Raw genomic sequence first — 12,160 nt, 5'->3', positions numbered from 1 at the left:
ACATTTATCACCCATTCTTTCATTCGCTTTTGGCAGGTGGGATTTAATCCCAAATAGTTCAAGGTGACACATTTTGCAAAGTCAAATAGGGGTAGAACACGAAGGAACGTTGATGAACTGTCACCTAGGAGTCCAAGTCATAGTTCCCTGGAAGTGACAACACTGGTAGATAGGGTGGTGAAGAAGGCATATGGCATGCTTGCCTTCATGGGATGTTATGTTGCAACTTTACAAAACAATCATTAGGCTACACTTGGAGAACTATGTGTAGTTCTGGCTGCCTCTCTATAGGAAGAATGCAATTGTGCTGGAGAGAACTCAGAGGAGATTCACCAGGATGTTGCCTAGATTGGAGGACTTTAGTTATGGGTAAAGACTGGATGGGCTGGGCTTGTTTTTCCTGGAGTGAAGGAGGCCGAGGGCTGACCTGATAGATACATATAAATTTGTGAGAAGTGGTTGGGGTAGATAGTCAAAACCTTTTTTTCCCCATGCTAGAGGTATCAAAAACAAGACAGCATAGTTAGAAGGTGAAAGACGGGAGTTTTAAAGGAGATTTGAGGGGGTAAGGTTTTTTTTCCCTACAGACAAGTTGATATCTGGAACACAGTGCCAGAGGGGTGTGGTGGAATCAGAAACAATTACTATGTTTAGGAGGCATTTAGATAGACACATAAGTAGGCAAGGCTTAGAAGGATATGGTCCCAACGCAGACAAATGGGATTAGTGTAGATGGGGAATAAGGGTCAGTATGTTATGGTGGCTGTCGTGCTCACTTCAGTGCTGTACAACTCTATGACACTTGTCAAGTCCATTCTGATAGGTTCATACAATTTCTAGTTCAGTCACTTTTAATTAGTGTTGCATTCCGGTCCAAAAACTCTCCTGCTCTTTGCCTTAAAATCACTTGGATTTAATCTTATTGTATTCTCACTCTACATCTATTAAACTTGGATGAGAAACTGTGCCAGAGAAATTCATATTCAGAGATTACCTGAACTATAACAGATTAAAAATGCAACATTTGGAAAAAATAAAGACTTACTTGACATTTTAGTAACATGTCAAAGAAAGGATCTTCTGGTTCCTTGCTGTCACCACTGATCAGCTGACTGCGAATAGTGTGGTTATTATGCTGGTTCAGTCGCAAGCCAGGGAGGTTGCTGATGCTTGCACGTTGATTATCTAATCGACGGCTCTGGGAACTAGCAAGCAGGTCCAAAAACTCATCAGTCTGCGGTGAGACTACTGATGTGGAGTGAGCTGAAATTGGAGATAATACTTCAGCACAAAAATCACCAAATGCTTCTCAATAAAGGACAACTTTCTGCTGGGTTTGAAATTAGTATTTAAAGGTTACTGCGTCTATGAATCAAGCAGGAACAGTTCTGTTAGAGAACAAGTATGATATCCAGTAAAGCCATGTAGCTTTAATAAATAATTCCAATGTTTTAAGTTCAAGGAAATTACTGCAGGAAAATTCCAATAATTTGCTATGCCAGTTTTTGGAAATCTAACTTGTTCAGCATCTGGCTCACCAAATGCTGTTTTTCCCATGCTCCCTTTAAATACACCGGGTTCATTGGAAAATGTATTACATTACTGTGTAGCATCTTAAAGTGAATTAAGTGTGTCATAGTATTAATAGGAGCAATATCACTCAATGACTCTAGTTTGGAAAATCTGCCAGTCTAACCCCAAAGTCCTGACACTGTCAGATAACTGGAATTTTACTGTAAATGTAATATTTACTGTTTAATGTTGACCTTTGCCGTGTTCAAAATGATCTTTTTAAAAGTTTTACTCAACAACATTGAAGCAAAATCCAACAATTCTCAGTGGAGTTCAAACTACTTGTCTAAATTCCTACCATCTGAAAACCCATCTCCTTATTACAAAAAAAAGTTAAATACATACTTGTCTTTCCATTTCTCTAGTGGGGAATGGAACACTCATTCTAGTGCTCCTGCCACACACTGATCAGGTTGGACTAATTAGATGCAAGTCAGCAACAGAAGGAACATTATGTGCAGGTGTATTGGGGTTGACCACCTCAAAACAAAACAAATACCATGCAGAGAGGATTTTGCTGCAATATGCAGATGGCAACAGGCCACATCCACGAGGATGACAGCAGTAACCTCGACTTAGATGCACCACTACTTTATATTGCAATAGATGCAGTTACTGAAATTGGGAACTTTGCAAAATCCCAACTATTGAAATATATTTCTGATCTGCTGTCAACCACTGGCTCTGAAGTTTGGCTGAAGACCAGCTTGCAACATACAACAACTCTTAGTGAGCCAGCACATCCACATTTTGCTCCTCAATTATGCATGACATTACTCCAATTTCATTACCGAGTAAAGACTGTAGTAAGCAATCTTGTTATGACATTATCTAACTTATTAAACGTTAATTTTTTTTCCATTTTAGGTATCCTTCTATATTTCTTCTGAAGTGAAAAGGGGTTATTCATTCTGCCAGAGAATAGTATGGTATGAAGGTTAGTTCCAGCAAAAATTGTGCTAGAAACTTCCTTCAGCCAAAGAGTTGGGCAGAAATGTAAGGAAAGTAAAGATACGTAAAAAGTTTGACAGTGTGCCAATAGGAAAAACCATCTGTGGAAAATTATGGAGCAATTCAGGTATAAAGTCAGGAATATTCTGAGGCACACTCACCCAAGGGTTTTGGTGGTGTGGATGAGGCAGGCACAGCCTTCACAGCACATCTCTGACTCTCCGTGAATGAACATCGTTGGTCATCCATACGATTACTCTGGAACCGACTCAGCAAGTCAAAGAAGCCTTCGTCTCCCATCATAGCTGAACTGATCTTCTGAAAATAAGTTTCACAAACTACAATCAATCTCGTTCTAATATTTTACAAAACTACAGTGATACGCAAACATCATTTCACTTCCCTTAAGGCATTTCTGAAATGGGGATGAATACTTGAAACACCAAAAATGTGAATGTTATATCCAACTTTGGCCTGGTAATAAATTATAAAAATCCAAGTGCCCTGTTAAATGCATTAAACTACATAGCAAATAGAGGAAAAGACAAAATGCCAATTAAAATGCCTAATTTTCTGAAAATGGCAAAAGAACCCAAAGTAACCAAGAGGTAATTTTTTTTTCCTTACACAACAAGGTATGACTTGGAATGCAATGCCTGAAGAGGTGAACTTACTCTGGCTTAAACTTCAACCCTATATCTAGTCAAAACAGCAGTGTTGGCATCACAACTTGAAAATTCTTGCTTTTCTGTTACATTCTACTATCATAGCAAACATTCTTAAAATATTCAAAGACTTAAATACATTGTTGTGGAACCACATCCAAGCTAGGAGAAGAGTACCTTTGTTTGCTTCCACCCAACTTTCAAATAGTCTTAAGGCACCATTTGTTTATTCAGGCTCCCTTCTTTTCCCTTTCTCCTCTGATTCCCTTCCCCAACTGTACATGCTCCCTCCAATTTTCTACCTATTCAAGCTATTCTATAAAATAGAACTTCTGTTTGGGACGAGTGTTGTTTAGGTGCAATAATATTAAACAGATCATTCAAATAAACATTTTCTTGTGATTTGTGTGATCCTTTGGGAGAACCCATCCACTTAGTTCTGTATCAATAAAATTAGGTAACCTTGCTTCTACTACACACGTTCTACATTTGGTTTTCTTCATGAATGACTCAAAGTGATACAAAAATGATTGGGGAATGAGGTTGGTACATGGAATCTGAAACACACAGATTAAGAAATCTGTATATTGTGCAGCATTTTGCAAACCAAAACGGAGCAAACCCAGGAGCTGTAAACAAGAAAACCAAAGTTCCTTAAATTAGCTTACCTTTTGTGGAACATGGACTCGAGCATCATTTATGACCACAGAATTACTGGCATCTTTAAAAACTTTTGCGGATGAATTGTTACTTTTATGCTTTTTTCCCCTGAATCGATTTATAAACAACAACTTAGTTGATGGCTTCCAGAGGGCAGGTTTCTGTTTCAGGAGAATTTCACTCTTCCAACTCTGAACCTAGACAAAAGTCAGTTCATCAATATTACAAAAATGTCTTAAAAATATAGTTGCTGGTCACTGGAATGCAGGATGAGTCAGAAGAAGTAGTGTTTTGAAGAGCATCTGTTTAACACCACCCTGTTAAGGAAGATGGCAAAAAGGATCGCTCTTACAAAGAGGCGCTAAGCTCTCATGTCACATGATATCAGAATCAGATTTATCATCATGGACATACGACGTGACATTTGTTATTTTGCAGCAGCAGTACAATGCAAAAACAAAATCTATAAATTACAAAAATAAATAGTACAAAAAAAAGGAATAATGAGGTAGTGTTCAACACACACAAAAAGTGCTGGAGGAACTCAGCAGGTCAACCCATGAGGCAGTGTTCATTCAGAAATCTGATGACAGAGGGGAAGAAGCTGTTCCTGAATCATTGAGTTTGGGTCTTCAGGCTCTTGTACCTCATCCCTGATGGTAATAACAAGAAGGAGGCATGTCCCAGATGGTGAGAGTCCTTAAATGATAGATGCTGCCGCCTTTAGGCACTGCCTCTTGAAGATGTCCTTGATGATGGGAAGGGTTGTGTCTGAGTCTATAACCCTATGCATTAAAATTACTTGGCACCTTCCAGCTACAGGCCATTTATCTCAGCAACTAAAAACATCTCAAACTGCAGTACACTGAATGGCATCTGATGATTTTCCACGTTAGTTAATATGGTCCCGTTCTGCACACTTCTGCCTTCATTCCATCTCACTCCCAAAATGTAACCTTGTACCCTGGCAGCTTCCAAAGTTCACATTCCAACCAATTTAGAAAATTCAAGTGTCTCCACCAAAGATATCTTCCTTGTCCATTCGGCATTCTGAAGGGACTGTTAACTCCCAACATCTAAACCCTTTCCCACACAAGCAAAGATGAAGCAACATCAACATTTTCACTTGCCCCTCACCACCACTACACCTTGCTTATACTCTAGAATATTCTCTGCTCTTGCTGCGGTTTTTATCCAGATTTATCTTATATTTTAAGGAGACTAAATATAAATTGCTTGTTTTGCTGAACACTTTTATTCAGTTTATTTGCCTGCTGCTTTATTTCTCTATCACTTGAATTTCAGTTTCCTGTTTGGTTCTAAATCTCAAGGGCAACATGTACAACATCACATCAGGTTTCATTTAGGCACTTTTTAGACTGACAAAACACAAGTTCATTTTGATTTTGCCTAATCCAAAATTGTTGGCCATAACTGGGACTCTGAACAAAACAGCCCACTGCAAGTCTGGGTCATTACTGACACCTCACCACCCAACTCCAAGATCAGAAGCTTCAAGGCAATTGGGCCTTCACATCTCTACAAGGTTAGTATGGGGATGGCACAGTAATGGAGGTGATAATTGTGCAGAACAAGTCGTATCCATAAGTTGAACCCACAGACGTATGGCCAGCAACAAGTGGTGGCAGCCCAAACCTCAAGTGTCCATTTCACTTTAGAAATAGTCAGATCCAATAACCAAGTGATTCCAGGATCAGGTTTCTCATTCCCAAAATATTTTTATATTTTTACATCATTGAAAATAAAATAATAACTATGATCAAAGAGTAAACACTGGTGAAAGTACTTCCATGGTAAATAAATGTTAAATTCAATGTGCAAAGGTTCTGATGGAAAGACCCATCTTTATTGAGAGGAAATACTATTGTTATATAAATATGATAGTTTTACATAAAGGTTCTGCAGAAAATAACATTTATGCACTAGTGAGAAAAATTATTTGGTACCAATAAATCGTCCACAATGTAGAAATGAGCTCTTGCCATCTTGTCCACGAGCTCCACCCTACCCTCCTCACTCCTCTTCATTCAACTTTAACAGCATACCATTCCATTCTTTTCACCTTCATATGCTTTTCAGGCTTTGCATTTGTGCTACTGCTTCAACTATTTCACAAACTTACTATTCTTTGAATAATTGAATTTCTTTTAAATTCACTATTTGGTGTATTTGTAAATGTCTTATTATCTTATGACAAGCAGTTTTCAAATCCCCTAAAAGTGGAAATATATCCACAAGCTCTCAGCATCTCAAACATTAATTTCATCCTCAACCTTATCTATTTTAACCAGTTGAACTGCAGCCTAGTCAGCCTTTCTGTACCAACCACTCATTTAAACCAATCCTACATTAATCAATTTTTTTCTCCCCACATTCTCATCAACTTCCTTCATATTCTACCATTAACTTACACACTTTAAGCATTTACAGTGGCCAATTAGCCTACCAACCCATATCTTTGGGATGCAGGAGGGAACCGGAGCACCCAGAGGAAACTCATGCGGTCACAGGAAGAACGTGCAAACTCGATACAAACAGTATCCGAAGTCTGGATTGAACTCAAGTCTCCAGCACTAGCTATACCACTGTGCTGCTTCAATTGTCCGATAATTCTGCATTCCTCCATTTCTGGTCATTGTGCATCCAGTTTTTCTTTTCCCCACTGTTGACAGCACATTGCCTCAATTTTTGTGCATCAAGCCTCTCCACTTCTCTAAAATGCATCCTTGAAAACTTCTCCTTCAAGGTTTCCTTTTTTGGCTCAGGAAATGTTGCTGAAATACTTCTAGAGTTTTCAATGCCCATACCTTTTCTGGCGTTAACTTCATTAGTTCCATTTTCTCCATACTCTGCCGACGGCCCAATCTTGGTCGAGCACCTGTAAAGAACAACAAAAAGTTAACTGTTTTGGTCCTGCTTTCACCCTTGAACATTTAACCGGGAGAGGCACTACTTAGAATAGCTGTCCAAATATCCATCCTCTCATTTTCTTTTGCAGGCTTTTGAAACATCTATTAAGTACTTTAATTGCACGTGGGCTGGTCCATTCTATGACCACTGCCATGCACAGAGCTAATTTGTGCACCTCTACCATTACTTATTGTTGAGGGATATCCTGAAAGATCACCCGTTTCATCCCATCGGCAGCTCAACCATAAATACAGCCGTAGCAGTGACCGAAGGAGCCAGAGGCTGATACAGAAGTGGAAAACACATCATTGCATCTGACACTGCTAGGCCCCACTTCCAATACTAACAAGGGAAGAAGTAGGTTTGAGAGGCAAGGGCCATAGCAGAAGGCACATGGCACCAGCAGGCTACAGGAGGGTTAAGCAATCTGGTGTGCCATCTTACCAAAGAGAGAAGTCTGTACTCTCCCAGGGTAATCTGACTGGAAGGTTTTATGAGAAGACCAGTACAGATGCACTAACAGCTGGCAAGTTGCAACAGACTGCAAGGATCATGAAGGAATCCACTATTGTTGTTGGTAGAATCTCGGAGGGCGACGAGGAGATGTACAGGAGTGAGAGAGATCAATGGGTTGAGTGGTGTCGCTACAACAACTTCACACTCACCGTCAGCAAGACCAGGGAATTAATTGTGGACTTCAGGAAGGAGAAGTCGGGAGAACACAAACCAGTCCTCTTTGAGGGGTCAGCTGTGGAAAGGGTGAGCAGCTTCAAGTTCCTGGGCATCAACATCTCGAAGAATCTATCCTGGTCCCAATACATTGATGCAATCACAAAGAAGGCACGCCAGCATCTCTACTTCGTTAGGGATTTGAGGAGATTTGGTTTGTCACCAAAGACTCTTGCAAATTTCTATTGATGTATGTTGGAGAGCATTCTGACTGGTTGCACCTGAGTCTGGGATGGAGGCTCCAATGCACAGGATCCCAAGAAGCTACAGAGGGTTATAGACTCAGCCGGCTCCATCATGGGCACAACTCTCCCCACCATCAAGGACATCTTCCAGAGGCAGTGCCTCAAGAAGGAAGCATCCATCACTAAGGACCCTCACCATCCAGGACATGCCCTCTTCTCATTACTACCATCAGGGAGGAGGTACAGGAGCCTGAAGACCCACACTCAACGATTTAGGAACAGCTTCTTCCCCTCTGTCATCAGATTTCTGAATGGTCCATGAACACTACTTCATTATTTTATTTGCACTATTCAATTTGTAATTTATAGTCATTTTATGTCTTTGCCCTGTACTGCTACCGCAAAACAACAAATTTCATGACATATAAATAAGTGATAATAAACCTGATTCTGAAATACTGATCAGTTCTTATGGGTACTAAATTGAGCCCCCCCCCCCCAAAAAAAGAAAACTAAATAAGTCCATCGAGTTCCTATGTGCTCTCTAACAGTATTAATATTCATTTACCTGGACAAACGAGAGAGATTTAAGTACTAAATCATGGAAAATTACTGGGTTGACAGGCAGAATATTGCCAATACTAGGCACAATATCTATGCTGAGATTTGCACAAGGCAACTTAAATGATTGTTATGAATGCTGCTCCCCACTACAGCACGTTAAAATGGGATCCCAGGATTTCCTTTACTGAATTTCTCTGTACCCACCTTGAGAGTTATAATCCAATTCATGACTTGTGGATAAGATGGAGTTGTTTGTACTGTAGCTAACACCCAACACCAACTGAAGATCTGAAAGATTCATTCGGGCTGTGAGTTCACCACTTTTATCCCCTACCTGCAAAAAGAAAGATTACTGTAAAACAGGTTTTATTTAATCTTATGAGCTTTGGCCCCATTTTGTAAGCCAAACTAAGCCCAAATCATTTCAAAAGCTAAACTTATTAATTCAAGCATATAATAAATTAACTATTTATAAAACCACATTTATCCCACACCCGAGAACTAAAGATTACAATTTTCATGCAATTGACTCAATTAATGTTGGAAGCAAGAGGTTTTGCCCACCTTATTATTCTTCATTGTGTATAATTTGCTCACAACTTATCTTGTGAATTATGGTATGTTTCTCAGAAACAACAGTCCTGATAATATACTAGGGATTTCAAAACAGAAATTCTGGTTGAAAAACCTGAAAAATAACTCATTTGGTTTTAATTACTCCTTGTAACAGATTTTGGAATAACATGCAAGAGGAAATTGAAGGATATAGTTCATGGAAAATGGAGTCTCAAAAGGAAGTAGTGACACCCCTAACAGACAGATACTGCACCTGTCATCTATTCAAGTTTCTCTTCCTACAGATGCTGCCCAATCTGCTGAGTATTTCCAAAATGTTCCATTTTTATGACAGAAAGTTGATTTGCAATAGATGGGGATGTCATAAGGAGCAGCTTGTACTGTGGTACTGCTTGTAGAGCTGTTACCTTACAACTCCAGCAAACCGAGATCAATCATGACTTCTGGTGCTATCTGTGGAGAATTTGCACACATTCTCCTGCAGGGGTTTCCTCTGAGTGCTCCAATTTTAGATGGTGGAATCAGGCCATTTACTCCGGATGCCTGTTGTTGAGCTTCCTGAGAGTTGCTGAAACTGCACAGCATCCAAGCAAGTGGAGGATATTCCATCACAAATCTCACTTGCACCTTGTAGATTATGGGAAGGATTCAGGATGTTAAGAGGTGAGCCACTGGCATCAAGATATTCAGCCACTTACCTGTTCTTGTAGCTAGTATTTCTATGTGGTTGGTCCAGTTGAGTTTCTGGTCAATGGTCAATCCCTGGATCTTGATGGTGGGGGAATTCAGTGATGCTAATGCCACTGATTGTCAAGGGTAGGTGGTTATGCTCTCTCTTGGAGATAATCATTGTCTGGCATTACATGGGATGAATGTTACTTGCCAGTTATAATTTTATCTGAATGTTGTCTAGATTTTGCTGCACGCAGGCATGGACTGCTTTATTTGCTAGGAATTACGAATAGAATTATTGTGCAATCATTAGAGAAAATCCACATGTGATTTTGTGATGGATGGAAAATCATTGATGAAACAGCTGAAGATGTATGGGCATAGATCACTGCAGTAACACCCTGGGACTGGGTTAACTCGTACCTATGTATTTTTTGGGGCTCCTATTTTCTGATGTTGATGAAAGTGAAACAGTGGATTTTGTTTTTTTTGCTCTGTTTGGAAGTTGTGTCTGATATACCAGCTTTTTCTATTTAGATTTTGGATTCATTTCTACATTGCTTTATTTTTTCCTTTGTTTAAGTGTCAACATTAAAGTATGCCCAATAATCCTTAGTTATGGAACAGCTAGCAATTGCTCTTCAGTATTTAACTTCAGCCAAACACGAAACCAGAGAACACAGACATTAAATGCATCATGTATGGTTTGGGAATATCGAGAATATCCTTGATCAGAGATATTGTTCCTTTCAGTTGCGAACTCAGGATGGAACTCTGGATGACAACTTTGAAGTGAAGTATATTGAAATGCATTCACAGATGCTAACAACTATTTTGCTTTGTCTCAAGTAAATAAAATAATTTTACCTCTCTTGAAATTTCGAAGTGTTTCTCTGCAAAATGCACTGCTTGTTCGTGATCTCCTACTGCAGTATATGCATTTCCTAAACTCCAACAAGCTCTTCCTTCACCAATCCTAAAATTCAAATAAAAAGATAAGTTTAAAAATCTATACCATATTATTTGATTCTTTCCTCCATTTTTAACCAGTATTATCCCAAATCATCTACAACTACTGGCCAAAAGTTGAGTCAAATCTATTTCATCCCAGAAGGGAAAATCCATCTAATAACAGTCAATTATTTTATTTTTTGGGGATTTAGACCTCTTAGGGAACACCAACAACAATTTGGAAGGTCAAAAGGTAGTTTGCCAAACATGTCATCCCTGAGGTGCTAATCACAGTTCACAACAGAAGACCTTGTGAGGTTCTCAGAGGACTGGCAGTTTGAACATTGGACATCTTGTTTTCCACAGAGTAGAAAAGCAGAGAACATTGTGAAGGTCACCAAAGAATTGCTGAAGGTGGCTAAATAATCACAGTATACAAATATCCTCACCTACTGCGATCCCAATCCCCATCAGTGAAGACCTGTGCAGACAAGTTAGAACTCTTCAACAGAAAGGCTGCTAAAACCAGAAGTGCATGAAAGTGCAAGGAGACAAAGGGATCTGCCACAGTTGAGAGTTGGAGATACCATAAGGATGAAGCCCACATCAGACTAATATCAAATGTGGCAGAAGGAAGTGATGCCATCAGTGACACTACTACCTCCATTGCCAACTGGTGTAGAAGAACATCACTCATAAAACGCTATACTTGCTGACGACAACTACCTCCTTCAAGTGGAGGAATACTGATGGAGGAACACATTACTTAGGATTCGACAGGATGTTTCCTTGCCATGTTTAATGCCAGATTTCATGTTGTCCAGAGTGCACACCAAGGACCAATGGCAGACTTCCTCTTGAATGTGAACCACTAAGCCAACACTTCCAGTGGATCTTTCCTGCTATTGAAACTGGCATACCCAGGGATGATGACAGTTTCAAAAAAGGTACGATTCTATGTGTCTGCCTATGTCAGGCTGGTGCTCATCTGATCTGCAGGACAGCTCTACTAATTTTCAGATGTTGCCAGGGTATATTTTTGGCTGCATATGCCTTGTTTAAAGGCAGTGTGGGTGCCAGAAGCCACCCAAGTTTAGGGTTGCTCTACTTACTGAAGGATGATAGCAGCTATGCGAGGTGCTCCCGCTTATGCAGGGTGAACCCTCTTCCACTGGCCAGTAAATCTCATGGCAGGACCCTTCATCCCATCCACACTACACTGGGAGGATAATCTGCTGACATCAGTCAACAGCAGGCAGGCAGCTGAAGATTCAAGCTTTTCTGAGAGAGGTTCAGGGGATCTGGACTTGGGCACAGGCTTTGGGCAATGTGACGTTTTTGACCTGGAAGTGGGGAGTTATGGGGGTTGCAACTGACAATCAAGGAAGGAGCTAGCTTTGGTGAGGGCAGCCTCATTATGGGAGAGCATGAGCAGCTGAAAATGGGGAAAGAGCAGGAGAAATTGAGAGAGAAAGGGAGTGGGATAGGGCTATGTAAAGGCTAAGGGCAAGGTCATGTAATCGACACCTGGTCAATCACAATTGAGAACATAGCTGAGACAGCTTTACAGCCCCTGTGAACTATCTAATTGTAAACCATCCCACTGAGAGCTATCTGGAGAACAGAATAAGCAAATGGTGATGTTTCTGGGAACTGATATCTTGTGATAAATTACAAAAAGCTCAAACAAACATTCTGAACCAA

General features: G+C 40.0%; 2 protein-coding genes across 3 annotated transcripts in view; one reads left to right on the top strand and one right to left on the bottom strand.

Annotated features, from left to right (window-relative positions):
• clcc1 (chloride channel CLIC-like 1) overlaps positions 1-2,652 on the top strand; it is a 35,082-nt gene extending 32,430 nt beyond the window's left edge. The window contains exon 11 of the mRNA XM_052010712.1: positions 2,440-2,652. Within this exon, the coding sequence (XP_051866672.1) occupies positions 2,440-2,514 (75 nt within the window). The 3' untranslated portion in view covers positions 2,515-2,652. The remainder of the gene's footprint in view (positions 1-2,439) is intronic.
• gpsm2 (G protein signaling modulator 2) overlaps positions 1-12,160 on the bottom strand; it is a 59,209-nt gene that overhangs the window by 2,927 nt on the left and 44,122 nt on the right. For both annotated transcript variants that reach the window (XM_052010715.1, XM_052010714.1), the window contains exons 10-15: positions 10,373-10,481; positions 8,462-8,591; positions 6,677-6,747; positions 3,857-4,045; positions 2,685-2,841; positions 1,046-1,263 (exon numbers count right to left, since the gene is read on the bottom strand). In XM_052010715.1, coding sequence (XP_051866675.1) covers positions 1,046-1,263; positions 2,685-2,841; positions 3,857-4,045; positions 6,677-6,747; positions 8,462-8,591; positions 10,373-10,481 — 874 coding nt within the window. The remainder of the gene's footprint in view (positions 1-1,045; positions 1,264-2,684; positions 2,842-3,856; positions 4,046-6,676; positions 6,748-8,461; positions 8,592-10,372; positions 10,482-12,160) is intronic.

Source organism: Pristis pectinata, chromosome 3 (assembly GCF_009764475.1).
Source record: "Pristis pectinata isolate sPriPec2 chromosome 3, sPriPec2.1.pri, whole genome shotgun sequence".
NCBI lineage: Eukaryota > Metazoa > Chordata > Chondrichthyes > Rhinopristiformes > Pristidae > Pristis > Pristis pectinata.
Note: the sequence above shows the minus strand (reverse complement) of the source record. Positions and strands in the feature narration are given on the sequence as shown.